The sequence below is a fragment of the Rhinolophus ferrumequinum genome, chromosome 3 (genome assembly GCF_004115265.2).
Source record: "Rhinolophus ferrumequinum isolate MPI-CBG mRhiFer1 chromosome 3, mRhiFer1_v1.p, whole genome shotgun sequence".
Classification (NCBI taxonomy): Eukaryota; Metazoa; Chordata; class Mammalia; order Chiroptera; family Rhinolophidae; genus Rhinolophus; species Rhinolophus ferrumequinum.
In genome coordinates this window covers 84,593,985-84,619,409 of record NC_046286.1, presented here as the reverse complement: position 1 = coordinate 84,619,409, position 25,425 = coordinate 84,593,985, and the positions used below count along the sequence as shown (strand labels likewise).

At 36.2% G+C, this 25,425-nt stretch overlaps 2 protein-coding genes across 2 annotated transcripts in view; one reads left to right on the top strand and one right to left on the bottom strand.

Annotated features, from left to right (window-relative positions):
- The window catches only part of REPS1 (RALBP1 associated Eps domain containing 1), a 78,752-nt gene extending 65,313 nt beyond the window's left edge, over nucleotides 1–13,439 (top strand). The window contains 8 exon segments of the mRNA XM_033103005.1: nucleotides 2,152–2,224; nucleotides 3,703–3,821; nucleotides 4,664–4,728; nucleotides 6,514–6,699; nucleotides 7,817–7,912; nucleotides 9,335–9,483; nucleotides 10,270–10,375; nucleotides 13,180–13,439. Of these exon segments, the coding sequence (XP_032958896.1) occupies nucleotides 2,152–2,224; nucleotides 3,703–3,821; nucleotides 4,664–4,728; nucleotides 6,514–6,699; nucleotides 7,817–7,912; nucleotides 9,335–9,483; nucleotides 10,270–10,375; nucleotides 13,180–13,248 (863 nt within the window). The 3' untranslated portion in view covers nucleotides 13,249–13,439.
- A 5,983-nt stretch (nucleotides 13,440–19,422) lies between these two features.
- ECT2L (epithelial cell transforming 2 like) overlaps nucleotides 19,423–25,425 on the bottom strand; it is a 72,997-nt gene continuing 66,994 nt past the window's right edge. The window contains 2 exon segments of the mRNA XM_033094355.1: nucleotides 19,423–20,169; nucleotides 21,803–21,975. Coding sequence (XP_032950246.1) covers nucleotides 20,042–20,169; nucleotides 21,803–21,975 — 301 coding nt within the window. The 3' untranslated portion in view covers nucleotides 19,423–20,041.

Genomic DNA, 25,425 nt, shown 5'->3' with positions numbered 1-25,425 from the left:
TTCAAGACAGACCTGTTTGCCACTGCTCTCAGCCAACTGTATTTCATTGGCTCCTTCCCGTTAGCTCCTTTCTCTCTCTCACAAGAAATTGTATATATATATTCATTCATTCAGCCAATGTTAATTGAATGTTATGTGCCAGGCTCTGTTCTAGACACTGGGGATTCAGCCGTAAACAAAACAAAACAATAAAGCTCCTTTATGGAGCTTATATTCTATAGAGGAAATAAGAGAAAAACGGAGGAGAAAAGTTATATGCTAGGAGGTAGTTAACACCCTGGATAAAAATAAAAACTTGGGAAGGGGAGAGGGGGTGACCGTTTAAATTTGTTGGTCAGAGATGGCCTTACCAGAAGATAACATTTGAGTTAAAACTTGAAGGAGTGGAGGGATTCTGCTGTGTGTATATCTGAAAGAAGGACATTTTAGGCACAGGAATAGCAAACGTGAAACCCTGATTTAGGAACTATGCCTTACTTGCTGGGAACAGCAAGCAAACACCTGGAATAGAACTAGTTAGCAAATTTGGCAGGCAGAGGTAGAAAGTGGCAGAATAGTAAGAGATGACTCTTACTGACTGAGGTGAAAAGCCATTAGAAAGTTTTGAATGGAGAAGTGACATGGTCTGACCTTCATTTTTTAAACAGGATCACTCTGGCTGCTGTATACTGGTAACAGGCCAGAAGCAAGAGTCCACACAGGGAACGACCACTTAGGAGACAGTTAAAATCCAGGCAAGAGAAGATGACGGCTTGGACTGGGGTGGTAGCAGTAGAAATTCTGAGAAGTGGTCAGATAGTAGCTATATTTTATAGGAAGAGAACACAGGATTTGCTTTCCTATGTGATACAGGATGTGAGACAGAGAGAGAGGAGGGTCATGGGTGATTTCAAGGAATTTTGGCCTGAGCAACTGGGAATTGAGGAAGACCGTGATAGGCCTACGTTTGTGGGGGGAGAATACAGTTCAGGTTTGGACATCTTAAGTTTGAAATGCCTAATGGGACATCCAGATGGAAATATGTTAGCTCTAGCATCATTCTTGTATGAGTTAAATAATTCAATGATTTGACAAGAAAAAGGAAAGGGATATTTAGAAATGAAATGAAACCAAATAATCAGTCTCTTCAATTTATAACTCTTGAAAGTGTGTAGTTGTATTCCTTCATATTGTCCCTAGAATTTCTATTTTAAAATTTCTTTATTATGTCACAACCATTAGTCTACTTCTGGGATTCTCTTCTCCTTCATAAGACTTTGAGGAAATCGAAAGTGATACTTCCTCAGGTGAAAAATTGGAAACATCTGGCTAATTTCAACAATTTTATTATTGTCTAAGCACATTTTATTCCCTTGGGAAATTTTTAATTTTTCACAATTTTTAAATGTTTTCTTTATTTAAAATATTTCAAATTCTTTAAAAATGACAAAAGTAATTTTTCATTACAAACCTAATTCATACTTATTGTTGAAATGTAGTAAAAATAAGAAAAATTTTCATAATCTATTTCACAAATGACCATGATTAATATTCGTTGTTAGCCTTAATCTTCTTTCTGTGCACATGCTATATTTTTATATAAAATGAAATTGTAATATATGTGCTGTTTGTTACATCCTTCCATATAACTTATTTTGAGTATTTCTCGTTAAATGTTAATTTTTCTAGATTGTAACTTTCTGTACGCATACCATGTTTCCCCGAAAATAAGACCTAGCTAGACCATCAGCTGTAGTATGTCTTTTGGAGCAAAAATTAATATAAGACCCGGTATGATATGATGATATCATACCGGGTCTTATATAAGACCCGGTATTATATTCTGTTATGTTGTATTTTATTGTATTGTATTGTATTATACCTGGACTTATATTAAAATAAGACTGGATCTTTTGTTAATTTTTGCTCTAAAAGATGCATTAGAGCTGATGGTCCAGCTGTGTCTTATTTTCAGGGAAACATGGTAGTATTTTGTTGTATAAATAGGCCATGATTTATATTTAATATTTTGCAGTTAATAACACTGGGATGAACACGTTAGTCCATCTTTGAATACTCTGATTTGAAACAGTCATTCAATTATATTTGGGGCATACGGAGTAAAAGTGAAAAAAATGATTATTATTAATTAGGATATATTCCATTTATCAGCAGATGATTACAGTAGTTCAGACTCTTTTGCTTCAGACCCAGAACAGATCGGGAACAATGTAACTCATCAAAGGTCAGTATTTATGTCAAAAATCATATTAAAATATCGTGTTACATTTTAATATTTAAAATTATTTAGGACCAAGTATAAATACCGTGTTTCCTCCAAAATAAGACCTAACCAGAAAATAAGCCCTAGCATGATTTTTCAGGAGGACATCGCCTGAACATAAGCCCTAATGTGTCTTTTGGAGCAAAACTTAATACAAGACTTGGTCTTATTTTCAGGGACACATGGTAGGTATTTTTTTCTAGTTAGTTAGTTCACTTCTCTGAAGGCTATTAGGTTACCTGTTGATGTATGCAAAAGGGAAGTGATTTTGATTCTTTCCAACTTTAATAGAAAAACAAATTGTCTTCATGATATGGTTTAAGAAGGTTTATGATATGGTTTAAAAACGTGGAAGGTTTAAGAAGAGCTGAAAACTTCTGGCAGTAGCAGTTTTAATACAGTCCTTTTGTAGGTAAACAATGAGAGTCTGTTTAAGTAAAAATGCAGGTTTCCTTTTATAGCCTTAGGGCAAGTACCAAAAGAATTGTGAAAATGCCATTCAGATCACAGCCCAGTGTTGAGCGAACCGTTCCACCTGAAGATCGGCATTCGGTGTAACTTTTGGCACACAACAAAAGGTGGGGATAGGTTGGGGAGGGGCAAGGGGTGGTCGGCAAGGGTTTTACCATCACAAAAAAGCTTGTGCAGGAAGCATCTTTCTCTTCTCACTGTTATGTGTGAGAGTATCCTTTTGCCACACGCCTGGAGGTTATAGAGAGAGACTAGTAATAATGGAAACTCCAGAGCTTACAGAGAGTCAAAAGCCTGCTTCCTCCTATAGTTCTTCCTGTACCGTAGAATTCTCAGTCTTCATGGATTTTATTCTGCTTTTTATCCCTGTCAGTGAGGATCAGATTGCCAGAGTCCAGGAGACTCTTTTCAGAACATAGAAAATCTGGGTGGCTAGTAAGAGCATCTCTAGGGTGAGGTGAGCCTGAGCCTCGTCACCTCTAAAACGGAATGGCCTGTGGTAACACAGGAACAGGGAACTCAAATAGTTTGAGCCAGATTACAAACTCCAAAACTTACAAACTCCAAACTTTAAATAAGTTGAAAGCTAACCATATCTGAAAGTAGAGTTTCTCTTTTTTGAAAATAATTATTTCCGACTAAGATTACCTTTAATTGAATGGGAAAACATTACACTAGTTTTGCAGTCTACCTTAAATTTTTGTTAATAATTAACTTTCTTCTCAAATATTTTGAAATTTTATTTAATATATAATTATACTTTGTTTAAAAGATCATTTGCCGCATTAAATAACCACTTGTTCAGTACACATCATAAATAGTACTGTATTCATTATAATACTTGTATAACTACTTGAAAATGTTATACAGATAATATCCTTTGCTGCTTAGCTAAGTTTGAATGCTGAAAAAGCAAAAAAGCTCCAATGTCAGTAACGTGACCAATTGTAATGGGGTGAATTTTGCAGGTCTCATTCAGGAACGTCACCAGATAACACTGCACCACCACCTCCCCCTCCAAGGCCACAGCCCTCTCATTCTAGGTCGTCATCTTTAGATCTGAATCGGACCTTCACAGTCACCACAGGTAGGCGTTAGAGAGAACCATATACATATTAGCATCTGATTTTAAAGTTAATTAAAAACACATTTTATTTTCTCGTAATATGTCTTATATTTATCTGAAGGAACAAAATGAATTTAAAAGATATCAGATGAGAGGGAATTTGTTTTCCTAATGTCTATATAAAATGTTTTTGAATTCAAATAGTTAAAGATGGGAACCTGAGAGATGGCATAAAGAGAATTTAAAAGAACAATGTGGAGATTTCCATGATAGCCAGTAGTTCTTAAGTTAGCTGACAGAGGAGAGATGAGTCATAGCTTACTCCACGGTTTTAATTTTTATGTAACTGGTCATTGTTATTATGTGATCAAAATAGAAAAATTAGAACAGTGGGTGGTAATGTCCTGTTTAGACAATATGAGTTTGGAATAATGAGGGAAAAGGAGAAATAATAGACCACTGAACTTGTGAGTTTAGAAAGATTGATGTATTATTTGCGAACATTTACCTAGAAATGATAGAGTGAAATATTAATTAAAAGAGAAATCTTGGAAATCCTCATACTTAATAGCTAAAGAGCAGTCAGAACTATGGGAAGAAAACCAAGAATGCATAGTGTTATGGAAATGGGGGAGCATGTCAAGAGTGCCTTCCTTGTTCAGTAGAACAAGAGAAATGAGGGCTGAGAAAAGGCCATGAAATTTGGCCATTAGGTCACATATAGGCAGTCACGTAAGATAATCTGTGTCTTCCTCTACTTACCAAACATTCTTAGAAGTCTGGTTGGCTCATATTTTTTCAACCTGTTCCAGTAGCAAAGGAATTACATAGTTACTAAAAAGAAGACTTGTGTGTTTATGCAGGACAACAACAGGCTGGAGTTGTTGCCCATCCTCCTGCAGTGCCTCCAAGACCACAGCCCTCCCAGGTAATTCTGAACATCAGCCATTGCGGTCTTCAGGATCAGTTAATTTGTTAGGTATTTGATTCTATTCTAGAATTATTTCAAAGATTGGAAATTACCTCATTGTCATTCTTAATGAGCATTTAATTCAGGGAAGATAAATCTTACTTTGGAAGATTATTCCCATAATGATTTGAATTATTTTTTGAAAGAAGCTTAAAAGTAAACCAAAAGATAACATCTTGACAAAGGATGATTTCGTGGAAAGAACAATGGATTGGGAGATAGATGTCCCTTTATGTCCTGGATCTAGCGGTGACTCAGAGTGACCTCGCTGCATCTGTCTGGATGTGTTACTGCATCAGTAAAGGAAGTGTTAGATCAACTCTGCATCCCTGCCAGGATGAAATTGTTTTGATCTGCACAAAACTGTTTGTTCCAGGGTAGATTATGGATTATAGCTGTTAGTTTTATGTGACTGACTGACTACCTTTTACATAAATGAATTTGGTTGATTTTTTTTTTCTGAGTTAGATTTGTAAAGTGAAGTTGGGTATAAACAGTTAAAAGATGGTTTCTTAATCAAATAAAAGATACTGAAATTTGAATATTCCAGTATTTATTGTATATAAAGTACCAGCAAAAATACTCTTGCTGTGGTTAAGCTGTGAAACCCAATGAGTTGGTCTCTTGACTCCAGAAACATCTAGTGGGGAAGACAGACCTGTAAACAACAATGATAATACAGTAGATGTATTTATAAAATGCTTTGCAACACCTTTACTAGCTAGTAAAGTCAGGGATCACATTGAAAATGTGTAAATAAAATGAAGGAAGTGAGACCTAAACAGAGACTTGAAAGATAAGGTGCTATTTCTTTGGGAGAGGGCATTCCAACCAGACTTGGAATGGCATCCACAAAGCCATAGAGAGCTGAGGGAAGTCTGGCATATCCTTCAAGGGAAAACAAATTAGTTCAGTACAACTGGAATGAAGGGAAAGGAAACTAAAGAGGTGGGGAGGGCACAGAGCATCTCCTATATCATTCTAATAATAAAGATAGAGTTTTTCTTAAAGGACATGGAAAATGTTTAAAGGGTGAGCAGGGAAGAGACTTCAGATTTATTCGTGTAGCATCCTGGACTTGGTCATACAACTTCTCACAGTCTGTTTTAATTCCTTGTTAACTTATCTCTCATCCTGCAGTAGACTGTCAGCTTAATTAGGGCATGGACCTTATTTATTTTGTTCACTGTTATACCCATAGTGTTTGACCAAAAGTAGATACTCAATAAATATATTTTTTGGTTGAAGATTTTAGAAGGATTGGTCTGGCAAAGGAGTGGAAGATAAGTTTAAAGGAAGTGCACTGAAGTGTTGGGAGAATAGAGCACTGTTTTTCACCCTTTAAAAATAACAACCTTTTTAAAAACATAATGAAGCAATTTTTAAAATAACTTGTTTAAAGAACAAACTATTGTGTGGTAGCCCATTTACGAAAAAAATAGATCCAAGTAGAGAATCAGAGAATAGGGCCAGACCCTTCCCTCTCCTTACACACTTTTTTGCAGTAAGAATTTTGTAGAAGTCTTTTTTTATTGAGGGTTTGTCGTTTTAATTTTTTTGAGTATCTTCGTGTTTCATTTATGGTTTTTTTTTTAAAGCTAAATGTTACTGGATCTCACCTCCCCGAATTTACAGATAATAAAACAACATGTTTAGAGTAATATTTTCAAAGCAAAAGAGGCTACTTTGTGACATTGCTACAACAATAAGATGTTTGTTCCTCTCTCCTGAACCATTGTCCAGGCGCCTGGTCCCGTTGTGCATCGCCCAGTGGATGCCGATGGCCTGATAACTCACACTAGTACCTCACCTCAGCAGATACCAGAACAACCAAACTTTGCAGATTTCAGCCAATTTGAAGTATTTGCTGCATCAAACGTAAATGAAGAACAAGATGATGAAGCTGAGAAACATCCAGAGGTCTTGCCAGTCAGTTAAGCCCTTACCTAATTTTCTGGGGGGAATCTCTTTTCATATCATGCATAGCCTGTGTGTAAACAATAACCCCTAAAAGAGCAGATATTAGAGGGGACATTACATCAGTGAGCAAAATATCTGCTGCCGCTGCTTTTAGATAATTTATATTCCCTAGTTCAGTGCTTTTCATTTTTTTCCCTGGCCTCAGACACCTGCTGGTTGCAGTGTAATGCTTAATAAGAATCAGAATGTGTGTGGGAGTAGCCGTTGTGTGAAAAGACACAACCATCTGGTCCTGGCTAAAACACTGCTCTGAGGGTTGCATCTGAATGCTAAGCATCTGATTGTGTGATTTGGTGAAGATTTCCATGCAGCAACAGGCTATGGTTACCATAGCTACTACATTCTGTATGAGAGTAAGTCACTTTAGTTAGACAGACTTACAGACTACAGGATGTCAAAATGTCATGTTGGCAGACTTTGTTCTAGGAGAGAGACTCTGTAGTCCTGACGGCAAGAACTTCTCTAGGGATCCCTGACCTCACTAAACATACAGGGCGATTCGGAGGGACCCGAGAAATTCTAAAATCGCGGTTCTGATTGTCTCAACCTATACTGAACCTTTCTGACAGATCCAGAAATCCATATTTATTTGACTGGCATAATTTAGACAAAGGTTTCTTATAGATCTGACCCATGGAAAACTTTCTCCTAGCCATTTCTTCAGACTTTTAATTTTCTACCTCGCATGGGGCCGCTAAGGGTGTGGACTGCACCTCCAGGAAGGCTGGGAAGGCCCTGAGGGGAGTTCAGGTGTGCACAGGACCCTGGGTGGATGCACCCCTTCTCCCAACCGCAGGAACTTCCCAAACTGTGCTAGGGTGCATCCTCAGCAGCCCCCCGCACCCTCACCAACACCCGCAGATCTATTACCTTCCCTCCTCTCTGCCATTCAGTAGTCGGGAGTGGTCCTTTTACAGGGTTTTCTCAGATTCCTTCTCATCCCCGTCTCAGATTTTTTATTGTCAGAATGAATATTTTCTTAACATTTTATTCTGATTCATAACATATATTTATGCATAACTGTATATTACTTTTATATAATTAATAATAACATATTCATCTCTAGGTTGAAAAAGCTTCTGATCCTGCAAGTTCTCTTCGAGTTGCCAAAACAGATAGTAAAACTGAAGAAAAGACAGCTGCTAGTGCCCCTGCCAATGTGGTATGCTAAGTCTTTTACAGTAGTGATCGTTTCTACATATAGAAAGTTATATGGGGTCATTTATACTATAAGTTGTTAAAGATGAGGAAAATAATAGAAATAAAGTTAGGGATCATCTAACCCATCCCACTGCCTTTAACTGTAATACATTTAGTCTGGCTCAGAGCAAGATCTGCCTATTAAAATTCTTAGTAGATGATTGTCTATATTAGTGTATGCCACGGGTTCTCAAAATGTATGCGGTATTACAGTCTTCCAAGGACATAAAGTAGAACTTTCCTTATTGGTCAAATTCAGTTTTTTGTAAGTAGAATAGGGAAAAATTATCAACACTCAAAGGTTAATATTATACTCTGTACTCTTTTTCTTTAACTGTTTTAGGGATAATTTTTTCTCTAACATTTTATGAAAATTTTTAAACGTGGAAAAGTTCAAAGAATTTTACATTTTACATCAATAAACCCATACCTTGATTTTACCATTAATATTTTACTATACTTGCTTTATCACGTATCTATATATATCAGTCTTATCTGTTGTTTGCATTTGCAAGTAAATTATAGATATCAGCACACTTTCCCCTTGAGAGAAAAATTTGGGTAATTTCTTTTTTTCTATTTTCATCTAGACATTCCTAATAGTTATTAAAATAGCATGTTTCTGAAAGTGCTTAAATTGTACTTTCTGGACACTTTATTTTTTTTTTACTACATTAGTAGTTCTGTAGTGGTTTTTAATAGTTAATTTTATTTTTGTCAGCTCATGGCAACAAATTAAAAATAACACTTAACCTGAGAGATGGCAGTGAAGTCTTCTTTTCATTTATTTACAGGTCTGGTCAGATTATGATAAATACCAAAATACAGTATCTGATCCTGTTGAAGGCAAATTCAGTTTCCAACAAAATGTCCACTTATTTTCAAGAGTTAAAATGATTGTGCATCTTAGTGAAGGGTTTCTAAAGAATTACTTAGCTTTTTACTTCTTTATAAATTGCTTTAATCATTAAGATGATGGATTTTAGTATTTTTGACTAGAACTTCTATGGTGATCATGGGTGCATCTTTCTGGAGATTCCCTTTTATATTTATCTAACAGGTATATATTGAGCATGTATCATGATTATGTTAAATCTGTTAATATTGAGCCAGATTCGGGCTGCAGGTAGCTGATGTTACTCTTTAAATAAATTGTCTAGTAGTAAGTACATTCACAATTGTGATGCCAACTAGGGACGTCCTTTCCTGTTGTAACTTAAGTTAGCTGTTGCTACAAATTATAAATTGTTTTAAAGTAGGACAAGTGACTTTTAATTTTTGGAAGGAGAGTGGCTTACAGAAAGCATATGATGTGGGCAGAGTGCTAACTCACCATGAACGTCTTCAAGAAATGCTCATTGTTGATGGAGATCTTGTCTTCCAGAGCAAAGGTACGACACCTCTTGCTCCCCCTCCTAAACCTGTTCGAAGAAGATTAAAATCAGAAGATGAATTAAGGCCAGAAGCTGATGAACATACACAAAAGACAGGCGTCTTAGCTGCTGTTCTTGCATCACAGCCTTCTATTCCTAGGTAATCAAAGCTATTCCTAAACACATTTAATTACTAGGAACAAAGAGCACAGCAATTAAAAATATCAAACGGAAAGAAATTGTAGTCAGAATAGTTCTTTAGTTGAACAAAGGTTCTTAGCTGTTGCTCTTGGAGAGTTTTCTCATTTATGGGTAGGCAGAATATTCTTCCCACTTTTTTTCTTCTGTTATTAAGTTCAATTCCAATTTCATTTTAATACCCTATTGCAAACCCTGGGGCAGACTTAAAAATTTAATAATGTAGAGTAACACTGATATTTTAACTGCAGTTGGTATAAACCAGGAATCGACAGACTAAGGCTCATGGGCCACATTCAGCCCATGGCCTGTTTTTGTAAGTTTCATGAGCTACGGCTTTTATATTTTTGTAAAAAAGAGAAGAAAGTGAGAAAAAAACAGAGAAAAAATAAACAAAAAATAATATGCAGCAGAAACTGTGTGGCCTTCAAAGCATAAAATATTTATTTACTTTCTGGCTGTTGACAGAAAATGTTTGCCAATGCCCGCTCTAGACTAACTTAAACTCAGGTAATTCTACAGAAGAAGAATAATTAAAACAATAACAACAGTAATTAAGCTTCTGAACCTTAGATACTTTTGATTGACCCTTAAAACTGAGCAAGTGAGATTAAGCTATGCTAAAAGCAAAAGATGCTCCCTCTGCTTTCTAGTTGAGAGAGATCAGGGTAGAAGGGAGAGAATTTAAAGAAATGAAGGTTATTATTTTTCTTTTTTTTTTTTTTTTTTGCCCTCTTTATCTTCTCAGGTCTGTTGGGAAAGATAAGAAAGCTATTCAGGCATCAATTAGACGCAATAAGGAAACCAACACCGTTTTGGCCAGATTGAATAGTGAATTGCAGCAACAATTAAAGGTAACGTAGTTTGTGGATATTGGGCAGTTCCCTGGATGGAGAGCATCTCAGACTTGAACTGGAACTTAGAGGTGATCCAGCAGTTCTTACGCTTGTGTGAAACTTTCCGTGTCACAAGAGAAATGTGTATCTAAAACACTTCATATGCCTTTGAATTTTTTAATATTAAAAGGAATTTTTATACTTAGTTCTGATATGATTGCCTTATCCTACGTATATGAAAGGCACTCATGTTCCTTACCTTTCGTAATAAAACCCAAGAGAAGAAATATTGTGACCTCAGGTACCTCTGAGATCACATACATGGCTGTCTACACTCTATTTAATTCTAAGATGATTTGAGAGTATTGTCGACTTATCAAAGATAACTCACATTCTATTGAAGGGACTTAAACAGGTCTAAAGAAGAAGAGGGATGGGGGCAAGTTAGATCATCTTGCATGTGGAAAAGACAAGCCTTAAATAGAAGTTGTGCCTACGGCCATTGTGTACTCCTGTCATCTATACTTGAGGAATGGATTTGTTTTTCTTTTTTATACTTGAGGAATGGATTTGTTTTCACTCTAGCCATGATTTCTTTTAATCCCTATGAGTAAAAATTAACAGCTAGAATCACTGATGGTTCAACACTATTAAACATTCATGTTTTAGAAAACTAGTGGTTTTCACACCTTAATGTGAATACAGTTAATCTGGGGTCATGTTAAATGCACATTCTGATTCATATTAGGTATGGAGTGGAACCGGAAAATTCTGCATTTCTGGTAAGCATCCAGGAGTTAGAAATGCTGCTGGATTGTTGGCCCTACTTTGAGTAGCAAGGTTGTAAAGCACAAAGAAGAGAAGGGTCTGTGGAAATGTAAAATGAGTAGAGCTCATTCCCATAACATTTTGTTCATATCCCTCATCCAGCATTTATCACACTGTCCTGGAATTCTTATCTATGGCACATGGGTTTCTGTCCTACTAAATTGAACTCATTGAGGGTAAATCATAATCATTTCTGTGTAGGGTTACCATGTAATTTATTGTCCAAACCAAGATACTTTTGAGTAAAAAGAGGAACGGATGTGTTAACACTTAGTCCAGGACATCAGAGGTAAACTGGAACTGGCCTAGATAAACTTGTGACTGTTTTCTCTCTGTCCTCCAAGCCTAGCATCTGTAAGTCTTTAGGGTTCCCAGACCCAATTCCAATGTTGGGAGTGGGCCCCCCATCCCAACAAACAATTCTCAGACATCAGCAGAGTGTCCGGGAATTCAACTCAATTCTGACACTGTCTACATACAGATAGCATTAGATTCCACAGGTTCAGAGTTCAGTCTACAAGGCTGTCCTCTACCACACATATACACTCTTCAGATGCCATCCGCAAGCTCAGGCTCTTACCTTTGCTTCTGACCAACTGGCCGTAAATCAGAGGGTCCTACAACCCCCTCATTGGGTTTGATTAATTTGCTAAAAAGGCTCACAGAACTCAGAGAAATATGTTGCTTACCGCATCACTGGTTTATAAGAGGTTATAATTCAGGAACAGTGGGATGAGCAGGTGCATAGGGCAAGGTATGTGGGAAGGGACGCGGAGCTTCCTTGCTCTCTCCAGGACACCACTCTCCCCACGTTGCCACATGTTCACCAGTCTCCAAATCCTGTGCTTTGGGCTTTTTACGAAGCTTCCTTGCATAGACAGGCTTGATTCAGTCGTTGGCTGTTGAGTCAACGTCCAGCCTCTCTCCCCTCCCTGAGGCGGGGGGATGGGACTGAACATTCCAACCCTCTAATCACTTGGTTGGTCCTCCTGGCAACCAGCCTCCATCCTTAGGTGCTTCCAGAAGTCATTTCATTGACATGAAAGACCCCTACTGGAAATTCCTAGGGGTTTTGGAGCTGTGAGCCAGGAATTGGGAAGAAGACCAATGTACAGGAGAACTACAGTTTGGTCATCTGAATGACCAAGTATATATTTCTTATAAATCACAGTCTCACGTTATTAAGCATTTGATAACTGTCTGGAATAAATGATACTCTTGTATAACTCTGATCAAAGAAAATACTTACAGCTGTTCTATGATTATAAATTTGGTCGGTTTTAAAGGAAGAATGTAAAACTAAGGACAAGCTTGCTAGTACCATACTGAAGATGACAATTTTGTTAATGTGTGTTTTTCTGAAGAACTAAAGAAAACCATAGAAACATGTATATAGGAGCTGTTTTAAAAATCCCTTTACTCACTATTTCTGAGAACAGAAAATGGGAAGTATGGTACCAAATAGAAAGTATGGTACCAAATAGGTTAAAGCATGACAGAGAAAAAGGAAAGTAGATAAATCAGAATTTGCTGGCTATCTGAAAAGACTGCTCAAACACTGATAAATTCGTTTTGCAAAATAAACTTATTCTTTTGACACTGAAACTCAAAATGAGGTTCAGGAGTTGGCTGTGACCAGATGTAATCACCAGGAGAAAGGATCTGTGTTAACTGACTCGTCTACTGCAGGGGGTACGCGTCATATAAAATTCATGCATCAATAGCTATCATTTGTAAATATTGGCTTTTCTAATAAGTAAACAAAAACATTTTGTTACCCTGATTTATGTAATAAGAAAAATATTTTAATAGCATATTTTAGTATTCCATACATATAAAGTAATTGCACTTCTAAAGTGAGCTGTGTTTTTAAAATGTGAACATCTGTCCCTTTGTCATCTTAACAAATTTAAACTTTTCTTAATGCAGAGTTGTTAGATGTGCCTTCATTTTTATATACTTTGAAACATAACTTGACTTTGTATCTTTTTCAGGATGTTCTTGAGGAGAGAATTTCCCTGGAAGTTCAACTGGAACAACTTCGACCATTCTCTCACCTCTAAGCCAATTGCCGTTAACTGTGAACATACCCATTTTTAAGCAGTTTTGGGTTCAGGCCAATTTGGAGACCCAAACATTCAGCTCACTGCTTAATTCAACATTAAATTTTATGATTCTCTTTTGCCCTATATGTTCACCATTGTATTTAAGTATCTTTTATTTTTTAATTTCAACAATAAAAGGGTCAGGATGACTTTTTCTGGAGGGTATATTGTGTTTGTTACCATAGCCCACCCTTCTCAGGAATACATAACATTGGTTTATTAGACTTAGGTGGCCAAAACTTCACACTGATCTGATACACAGAAGGCTTCTCTTTATATCTCAAACACGACTCAGAAATATTTGCAGGCAACAAAATTAAGTAAACCCAATTTGTCTTTTAGATTAAATGTTTCACATAAAGCATCTATATTTGTTTTGTGAAAATCTTTAAATTGAGTTTCCTATTTAATTGTTTCTTTTTTAAATCCTTGGAATATTTTTAATTTTGTCTGTGGGCATGTATTTTGCGTCTCAGAATATTTTTGTTTGTTTGTTTCGCGTGTACAAAACAATATGTTACACATTTCACCCCTCACAAGGTGATAACCCCCCACCCCCAATCTATTGCCCCTCTGACATCATATATATCTATTATGATTCCATTACTTAATTTTTGATTTGAAAGAACTGTATTGAATAAGGCATTCTGTAACCATAAGCTCTATAGTAATCAGCGTTGTTCTGGAGTCATGTGGTACTTGCAGACTTTTCCATGTCAAGTTGGGGTCAGAGTCTGTATTTTCTGTATGAAAAATTGATCACCAGTTTCACCAGTGACTTTACATTTTTGTGTGTGTGAGATTTTAATTCAGCAGCAATCAAATTTATGAAATAGCTATGAAAACAGACTTTCTTAATTATACCCTGAAAGTGAAGGGCTAGTATTGAAAACACAAACAATATAAATACCATCCACTTGCAAATATCACCATTTTTTGCTTGAATATGCGCTTAACTCTCAAAAGCTTGCACAGAGATTATTTTCAAGTAATATGTTTTAAAACTTCTGAGGACATTAATTAGTCACAGAATAAATGGAAATTCCTTAGGCTTTCTAGTTTACCTTCAGCTATCTTGTCACTCATTCTTTTGCCATAGACAAGTTTTTCCTATTAACAAAGTTTCTGAAGTGTGCTCTTTTCAGGGTGGTATACTGTATTCAGATTTGTTTTATAACCTATGATACGTACATTTTCATCACATTAGTAAATTTACATTCATTGCTGACTAACAGCAGATGTTCCCTTTAATGGTTTATTCTCTCTGTAGGATCATAGATGTTAAGCTGCATGGATATATCGTAACAGAATCAAAAGTGTGATTTTACACTAATAAAACAGCACAGTATTTTGAAAGTTTTGTAGTTTTTACAAGAATTTAAAGTTTTGAAGAATATATATTTTCATTGATAAAAAAAGAAAATGTTTAAAATAGCCTAGTTCACAATCCTAGACTGTAGTAATAGATTTTATTACCTTAATGGAGAATATGAAGCAAAAAGGAAACTGAGAACAGAAAACTTCCGAGATTCATATAACTTTTATCTATCATTAACTAAATAAAAATATTTCTACATACATCAGCTAAAGATACCAAGTGGCTAACAGGTTATGGCTTCAGTTTGTTAAATAATTAAATGAAGGCTTTAAAGGCCCAGAAAACTACTCAACACCTATTTTGCTGTTTCTCTGTTTTGAAACAAATTTGTCATAATTTCTTCATTTTCATTTAACTAAATTCCATTACGAGCAACTTTTGCTAAGCTTCCATTTATTTTTTTTAAAGGTTTTTTGTTTTGTTTTTTTCCAACAGCCTACTAATTTAACAATGTCACAAATTTTTAAAGCTGATTTAGAAGGTCTAAGAATTTAATTTTGCAACCGAAGAACACTTAAAAATTACAGAAAACTTTTTTTAAATTTTATCAGTTTCAGGTGTACAAAACAATGTAATAGACATTTTACCCCTCCCAAAGTGACAACCCTCTTTCGCCATCCTACTGCCCCTCTGACATTGCATATATCTATTACAATTCCATTGACTCTATTCCCTATGCTGTACTCCATATCCCGTGACTATGTATATATTAAATTATAGTTCACATACAATATTATTCAGCTTCAGGTGTACAGTACAGTGGTCAGGCATTTATACCATCCATGAAGTGGTCTCCCTAATAAAGATATGTGCCCATCTGACACCCTACAAAATCCTTACATTATTGATTGTATTTCCCAAATTGTCTTTCATATCCTGTGGCAGTATTGTAGTTACCAATTTGTGCTTTCTAATCCCCCCGCTTTTCCCTCATTCCCACTTCCCTACTATCTAGCAACCATCAGTTTTTTCTCTATATCTCTGAGATGATTTCTGATTACTTTGCTCATTTATTCAGTTCTTTAGATTCCACATACAAGTTTAATCATACGATATTTGTTTTTCTCCGTCTGACTTATTTCACTTAGCATAATGTTTTCTACGTCTATCCATATCATTGCAAATGACAAGATTTCATTCTTCTTTACAGCTGCGTAATACTCCATTGTATAAATGTACCAGTTTCTTAATCCAGTCATCTACCAATGGGCATTTCGGTTGTTTCCATGTCTTGGTTACTGTGAATAGCACTGCAATAAACATAGGGGTGCATTTTTTGAATTAGCATCTTAGATTCTCTGGATAGATACCTAAGAGTGTAATTGCTGGGTCATAAGGTAGTTCCATTGCCAGTTTTTTCGAGGATACCTCCAAACTGATTTTCAAAGTGGCTGCACCAATCTGCAGTCCCACCAACAGTGCACAAGGGTTCTCTTTTCTCCACAATCTCGCTAGCACTTGTTATTTGTTAATTTATTGATGATAGCCATTCTGACCAGAGTGAGGTGATATCTCATTGTGGTTTTTATTTTCATTTCTCTCATGATTAGTGAGGTTGAGCATTTTTTCATATGTCTGTTGGCCATCTGTATATCCTCTTTAGAGAAATGTCTCTTCATGTCCTCTGCCCGTTTTTAAATTGGGATGTTTGTTTTTTTGGTGTTGAGTTGAATGAGTGTTTTATAAATTTTGGATATTAATCCCTTATCAGATGTATTATTGACAAATATTTTCTCCCATTCAGTAGGCTGCCGTTTTGTTGATGTTTCCTTTGCTGTGAAAAAACTTTTAAGTTTGATGTAGTCCCATATGTTTATTTTTTCTTTTACTTTCCTTGCCCTGGGGGAATATATCAGTAAAAATACTACTCAGTAATGTCTGCAACTTGACTCTCTGTATTTTCTTCTAGAAGTTTTACGGTTTCAGGTCTTACATTTAAGTCTTTAATCCATTTTGAATTTGTTCTCATATATGGCGTAAGGAGGTTGTCCAGTTTCATTTTTTTGTATGTCAGTCCAGTTTTCCCAGCTACATTTACTAAATAAACTGTCTTTATCCCAATGTAAATTCTTGCTTCCATTTTCGTAGATTAAATGGCTATATAGGCATGGATTTATTTCTGGACTCTATTCTGTTTATTGATCTATGTGTCTGTTTTTATGCCAGTACCATGCCGTTTTGATTACTATAGTCTTGTAGTATGATTTGATGTTGGGTAGCGTGATACCTTCTACTTTGTTCTTATTTCTCAAGATTGCTGTGGCTATTCGGGGTCTTTTATGGTTCCATATAAATTTTAGGATTATATGTTCTATTTCCGAGAAAAATGATGGTAGTTTGATAGGAATTGTGTTGAATCTATATATTGCCTTAGGTAGTGTTGACATTTTAACTAAATTAATTCTTTGTATCCATGAACATAGTGTGTGTTTCAATTTATTTGTATCTTCTTTGATTCTCTCTTCAATGTCTTATAATTTTCTGAGTATAGGTCTTTTACTAATTTTGGTTAAATTTATTCCTAAGTATTTTACTGTTTCTGAAGTGATCGTAAATGGGATTGTTTTCTTGATTTCTCCTTCTAGTAGTTTATTATTGCTGTATACAAATGTAACTAATTTTTGAATATTAATTTTGTGTCCTGCTACTTTACTAAATTCATTTATCAGTTCTAATAGTTTTTTGGTGGAGTCTTTGGGGTTCTCTCTATGTAGTATCATGCCATCTGCTATAATGACAATTTTACTTCCTCCTTTCCAATTTGGATGCCTTTTATTTCTTTTTCTTGTCTGTTTGCTGTGGCTAGAACTTCCAGAACTATGTTAAATAAGAGTGGTGAAAGTGGGTTACTTTGTCTTGTTCCTGATCTTAAGGGGAAAGATTTTAGCCTTTCCCCATTGAGTATGATGTTAGCTGTGGGTTTATCACATATGACCTTTATTATGTTGAGATATGATCCCTCTATTCCCACTTTGCTAAGAGTTTTTATCATAAATAGCTGCTGGATTTTTTCAGATGCTTTTTCTGCATCTATTGATATGACCATATGATTTTTATTTTTCATTTGGTTAATGTGGTGTATCATGTTAATTGATTTGGGGATATTAAACCAACCTTGCATACCAGGAATGAATCCCACTTGATCTTGGTGTATGATCTTTTTAATGTATTGGTCAATCTGGTTTGCTAGTATTTTGTTGAGGATTTTGTGTCTATGTTCATTAGGGATATCGGCCTGTAGCTTTCTTTTTGTCTGGTTTGGGGATCAGAGTAATAGTGGCCTATTAATAGTGGCCTATCAGACTAATAGTGGCCTCATAAAACGTGTTTGGGAGCCTTCCCTCCTTCTGGATTTTTTGGAATAGTTTGAGAATAGGTGGTAATTCTTTTTGAATGTTTTGTAAAATTCACCTGTGAAGCCATCTGGTCCAGGACTTTTGTTTGTTGGGAGCTTGTTGATTACTGATTCAATTTCTTTGGTAGTAATCGGTCTGTTCAGAGTTTCTATTTCTTTTTTTTTTTAATATATATATATATAAAAATTATATATAATTATAATTAATATATATTATAATTATAATATATTATAAAATAATATATTATAATATATTATAAAAATATAATATATATAATTAATATATATATTATATATATAATTTTTTGGGGGGGGGAAAGGGAACAGGACTTTATTGGGGAACAGTGTGTACTTCCAGGACTTTTTTCCAAGTCAAGGTGTTGTCCTTTCAATCTTAGTTGTGGAGGGTACCATTCAGCTTCAAGTTGTTGTCCTTTCAGTCTTAGTTGTGGGCGGCGCAGCTCAGCTCCAGGTCCAGTTGCCGTTGCTAGTTGCCGGGGGTACAGCCCACCATCCCTTGCGGGAGTCGAACCGGCAACCTTGTGGTTGAGAGGATGCACTCCAACCAACTGAGCCATCCAGGAGCTCAGCGGCAGCTCAGCTCAAGGTGCCGTGTTCAATCTTAGTTGCAGGGGGCGCTGCCCACCATCCCTTGCGGGACTCGAGGAATCGAACTGGCAACCTTGTGGTTGAGAGCCCACTGGCCCATGTGGGAATTGAACCAGCAGCCTTCGGAGTTAGGAGCACGGAGCTCTAACCGCCTGAGCCACCGGGTCAGCCCCCAGAGTTTCTATTTCTTCTTGATTCAGTCTTGAAGATAGTATGTTTCTAAAAATGTATCCATTTCTCCCAGATTGTCTAAGTTGTTGGCATATAGTTGCTCGTATTTTTCTTAAAATTTTCTGTATTTCTGCCGTATCTGTTGTCACTCCTCCTCTTTCATTTCTGATTTTATTAATTTGGGTCCTCTCTTTTTCTTGGTGAGTCTGGCTAAAGGTTTGTCGATTTTGTTTATCTTTTTGGAAACACAGCTCTTGGTTTCATTGATCTTTTGGATTGTTTTTTTGGCCTCTATTTCATATATTTCTGCTCTGATCTTTATTATTTCCTTCCTTATACTCCCTTTGGGCTTGTTTTGCTGTTCTTTTTCCAGTTCCCTTAGGTGTAAAGATAGACTGTTGATTTGAGATTTTTCTTATTTCTTTAGGTAGGCCTCCATTGCTGTGAATTTCCCACTTAGAACTGCTTTCGTTGCATCCCATAGATTTTGGGTTCTTGTGTTTTCATTTTCATTTGTCTCGAGTTATCTTTTGATTTCTTCCTTGATCTCATTGTTGACCCACTCGCTATTTAGTAACATGTTATTAAGCCTCCATGTATTTGTGTGTTTTCTGGATTTCTTCTTGTAATTGATTTCTAGTTTCGTAGCACTGTGGTCAGAGCAGAAAACTTTTTAATACTTTGTAGTGGTATATTTTTAATGTTCTCTGGAAGAGTACATTCATATTAAAGATATATGTGACAAGTTTTTGAGTAAATTCCCATTTATGTTTTTTATACATATTTTTTAATCAATAATAATTTCAGGAAAATGTTAAAGATGATTGGTAAATTACCAACAAATTAAAATGTTTCTCTAGACTGATCATTTAAGAAACCCTTTTCGTTCTGATTTCATGTTTTATTAGATCATAAAACAAAACTTTAAATATGCAACATCCTTGTTCTGTCTTAGGTTTTATCAGTTAATATATAATACTGTCAGTGAAAAACAACTACCAAAAGAGACGGTTCAAAATCTTGGACTCAAGTTATTGTGCATTTGACATAATTGAACATAGGTGATAAAGTATAAAAGTTAGATGATAAAGTTTAAAAGATGATAAAGAGGAAACATTGGTTATCCTAGTTCATCCTCCCATCATCCATACAAATAATAATCTGGAACAGAAAATACATGTCGCCTATCCTTGCCAGGGAGAATTGGCACCCCTGATGTTTTCTTTTAAAGTCTAGGCTCACTTCTGCATGGCAGCTCGGATTGCATTTTGGAGTGCTGACAACCATAGGAACTTATCATCCTCAACTTCTGTAGCACAAGTCCATTGACGTTTTGGACCTTGAAGAGTAAATGCATTCTTAATATCTGTAAAAATATTTGAGGTACATGGATTAATCTTTGCAGGTAACAATCAAAAGGAGAAAATGTTTTAAAATTCAAGAATTGACCAAATCATCTTCAAGAATTTTTTGAATACTAAAAAGGAATTCAAACAAATACAAATACAGTTTAGAATATAACTTCCAAAAATTACTGAATAATATGTTATAACCTAAAATAATCTTGTCTTATAATTGTAATTGGAAACTATAGTGAAAAACTAAATGATAAGTACTGTAGTGTTCTTTAATTCCTTGTCTTAGCTACTCCAGAAGGAACCGGAACCAGTAAAGGTTTTTACTAACAGTTGTAGATAGAAATGCTGAGAACTAAACCTAGACAACCTTTGTATGAGGGCCAATGACAGAATTGAACCTGTTACTTAGCTGAAAATGCCACTCTATTAGGTTACAAAATGATGTTTTGACATAGGGCATAGCTGAATAAGGGGAGAAGAAAAGAGACATGTCATACACTTTTTAAACATATTCAGTGGTTGCAGGTAACCCATTTTGTCTGAAATTTGTCTTCTAGGTGGAAATATTGATTCTCACACTTGGTATTCATTTTTTTTCTCAGGCTCAGATTTAAAATGGAGCTGAAGCTAATGAGAAGCAGTCCTATTTAGATGAATACCTTCTCTGAGATCTTGGTTCTAGCTTTAACCTTAAGTCTTGCCTTTACATTCAGTAGAAAATACTGGAATGAGAGTGCTACATTCAGTTTGTCTGGCCTAACAAATACAGGAAAGAGATGGATTCTTTTCATCTTGGAAAGTAGAGTATAGGAATAACTAAAGAGGCACAGTACGTTTAAGTAGGAATTTTTCTGTAACGATATTTCTATTGAGGTTATGAATGAAATGTTTATTTCTAAACATCCTTTATCTCTACTCTCAAATATGAACTTAGGGAGGAAAAGGTACAGCAAATTTTTAATAATCACTTAACCCAGTAGAATGGAAACATAATAGATAAAAAATTAAAATTGTAAAATAAATAAAATTGTGACATCTACAGGCAGGACAGGGTAGTGGTTAAGGGCTCCAGCTCCTCCGTCGAACTGCTTCAAAGAATCCCTCATGATGGGGGTGGGGGGAGGGTCATGCCTCCGTTTGTGAATTTTGAAAACTTTTCCTACTGTCCAGGGTGCATGTCTGACAATGCCAGCATTCCTTTCTTTTGCTGTTTCAGGTAAATGAAAGTTTAATGAAATCCTAAAAATATGTGGGGAATTATTTGCAAACTGCAATTTATAATTCCAGTCTTTTTCCTATTTTTCTATAGTAGTACCTCAGTTTTTGAACGTCTCTGTTGACGAACATTTCGGTTTACAAACGCCGTAAATTTTATGGATTTATGGTATCATTAGATAGTAAAATTCATGCTGAATTTGCAGTTTTAGGGGTTGATTTTAAAGGTCTGGAATGGATTAATCCATTTTGCATTACTTTCTATGGGGAAACCGCACCTTGGTTTTCAAACATTTCAGAACTCAGACGGTCTTCCAGAATGGATTCCGTTTGAAAACAGGTACCACTGTATTTTAATAGTTAATGAGCTTTACATAATACAGCTTTCAAAAGGTTTTCAATTCTTGGAAGGAAAAAAATACATACATTTGGAATCTGGAATATCTTCTATGAGTAACCTGTGCAGGGCCACTGATGCGATGAACTGGTAGGTTGACTTTGAAGTCCTTTCAAATGGAGTGTGAGATGTGCCCCGACTAGAAACAAGCAGTGCGTCGTTGAAGAGGAAAAGACTGAGATCACGGGTATGTTCATAGAACCTGTCACAGTAGAGAAGGGTTACATGTGCGTGTGTATGTACTGTTAGAATTCACCAACAAGCCAATAGTCAAGGCTTTTGCTCCACTACAAACCTTTTGGATGTCTCATTGAAGTTGTCTCATCTGATTTTCCGCCTGCGGTGAGTAGTCCCTTACCTGTCTCAGACCAATATGGTGGGTGGGGTATGCCTCGGGGTTCCTGGTAGAGAGGTTTGAGCTTCCCACTGGACAAGTATTCAGGCCATGTGGGAGAAATTAACATTTAACCTTCCCTCCTTTATGACATGAATCATGCTAAAGCTGTATTTCTAAACTTTTATCAAGTTTGGTACTTTGTGCTTGATGTATTTGAGCAATCGGGGATAATAAGTTTTTGTTTGGTTTTGTCTTTAAGGATAACAGGTTGGGGTGGAGAAAAGCTTGGGAACCAGTGTGGCACTAGATGTCTTAAGTAGAAAGCAGGGGGGAAAAAAGCATTTAACTACTAGGTAAGAAATAGAAATTTCTAATTTTAATTGGAGGGATATTGATGTGTAACTTAGTATACTTCATCAGAATTAAGTAGCTCTTCATTTTCACTGCGGTTGCTACCATGATCAAATGTAGGCATATTTATCAGCAGGCAAAATGTGGTCTCCTCACCGTCCATCTATTATCCTCTGCTGTTCTGTTGTTGGAACTAGATCAAGGTGTTAGGTATGGTTCACTGTTGTATAGGTTATGTTGTGTGAGGCCTCAACAGAGCACCAAGTGCTGAGGAGGAGGTTGGAGGAGCCCCCACCCCACCCGGAGTGGCTAAGTGAAGCAAGCTCAATGTTTTGATGAAGGATAACCAAAAAATTGTTTTCTTTTAGAAGCATCAATCAGCCCTCATTTACTTTAAGGAAGGGAGTCAATTTACTGGCTTGTTCAAAGGAAGCCTCTTATTTTTTATCTTCACCATTTTTGCTTCATTTTTAAATTGTCAATTTAGATCCACAAATGGTTTTAATAAATGCTAAAGTCCATATACTACTGGCTATTTTTTAGTGTACATTTTGTTTCACTTTTTCTTTTGTTTGGCTCACTCCCCAGTCAGGTCACCCAAGTTACATATCTTTCCACTTTTCTTTTTGTCTGCTCAGGTAATCACACACATGTACATATATACACATCTATTTATAGATAGGTGCCATTATTTTACAAAAAACGATAATATTAGTCACTTTTTCCTGCTTTTCTCACTCAGCAATGGAAATCACTTCAAGTTAGCAGGTATGGCTTTAATTAATTCTTTTTAATCGCTAAGTAATACTTCTTGGTGTGAATGGACCATCATTCAACTCTTCCCTTTTTGATGGACATTTGCTTTGTTTACAGGCTTGGGTCTCTTTGCTCCCTCTATCCCTTCCTCATTTTCATTTGTTCTTTCGTTATTGCCACTATGAGCAATGTTGGAATAAACTGATCTTGACATATAAACAAATTCCATACATGTGCTGTTATTTCTATCATAGAATTCTCAAGGGCAGGATTGACTTATTAAAGGATTTATGTATTTTTATCCAAGACTTCTAATTATTCTCCATAAACGCTGCTATATTTAATATTTAGTCTATATGGCAATAGCTCTGACTTGTACATACTACAGACTTTAATGTGCATCTGAATTACTTGGAGATTTTGTTAAAATGCAAATTCTGATTTAATAGAGCTAGAGTAGTCTGAGATGCTGCATTTCTAACAGCTCCCAGGGGATGCTGATATGCCGACCACACTAAGTAGTGAGGCACTTAAGTCATTTATTAGTTAACAGCCACCACTGTGAGCTGAAGGACTGAATCAAGAGAGTTCAACATTTTTAAGGAGTACTAAGAACTTCAGGTTCAGGTATTGGACAGTGCTGGAAGTACAGGTTGTGCTGGATGTTGGGTGTGTGGATGGATAGAAATGATCACCCAACCGCTAGAGCCAGTTCACTTTTTCACCCGTTTCCTTCCCATCTCTATGTGGTTCTGATTCAGGTTGGATGGAGTGGGATGCTGTACATACACTGATATCTTACAAGAAATAGTGTTCTAGATCAAGTTGATAAATTACTTTGACAACACTGGAGCCAATAGAACTAGGGGTGAGGGAGGAAGGAAACAAGAAAGGGCAGGGGGTGCATTTTAAGTCCAATGGGGTCTTTGTGGTGAATGACCACTTTAGGCAAAGGAATGCTACCCATACACTTGCCCCTTTGGGGCAATATTTTTACTCTATTACTGATAAGAACAATTATATCAGTTTAGAAAAATGTTTGAAGCTCTAATACAACTTTGTTGTTTCATGTGAATTATCAGAGAATGTGTCTACAAGGGTGCTTTGAAGAAGTGGCTTTGAAATGAGTGTTTGCTTTGGTAAATAGTTCCATGTTTTTTCCTTTAAAAGGGACAACATTGAGAGCAGAGGTAAAGAGAGTTCCAGTTTTGTGACCCACTTGGACTGGGTGGTTGGGTGGGGAGGGAAGGAGCACACACATTAACCTGAGTTTGGAGTGGAGGCCGCTTGTAATCTGAGGACAGGAGCAGGGAAAGATAAACCTACAAAGACGTTTTGTTATTTCAATCGGATCACGCGAGTGCTATTTAAAATACATATAAATCTGAGTTTGATCTAGAAAAAAGCTTTTCAAAAGCCATTTACTAAATTAACACCCTCCCCTCACCCCCAACATCTTCAACCATGTTCATCCACAGGCAAAAAAAGAAAATCAGAACCTTTAAAAAACAAAAAAAATTTACATACGCAAAAGCAAGTGATTTTCCCAATTCAAACTGACATAATGGAGCAGCTGAAGTGGAAACTATGGATCCTGCTAGGGTTTCAGAAAACTGCTGCTCACATTCAAAAGAACCAACTCGAGGGGTATTTTCCCTGAACTTGAATAAGATTTTGTATCTTATTCAAAAATAGGTTCAATGACTCAGCAAAATGGAACAGGTCTATAATTTAAATACTTAACGCCATTCTAGACGTGTTTTATTGTTATTCAAGTGTTGCATTAGCCAGCATGAGAGAGGAAGTACCCAATTTCTACAAATACATAAAACTTTAAAAGGAATTTTCAGAATATAACCTGTGGCATGAACAGACAACATTAGACCATTGGTTCTGTGAGCTAACCTCAGCCAAAACTCTAGCTCCCATCACCCACACTGGGAGTGATTTGGGTTCCCAGGATGAGTTAGTTCAGAGCCAGAGTCCAGTATCCCTGAGAAGTCTGGGTTTTTCCTTTCCCCACTCCATAGTTTCCCTGGTAAAGGACTGTACCACCCTTTGGATAAAGCTAAATGGAAAGTTAACTATGCATTTGTGGCTTTGTAGGGTATTTTCAGCAAGAGGACTTGGTCTGAGAAGTGGATGGCTGCATTTGGTGATTCAAGACTCTATTCAGCCCTAGAGGGCTCCACTTTTGTACCTTTGGGG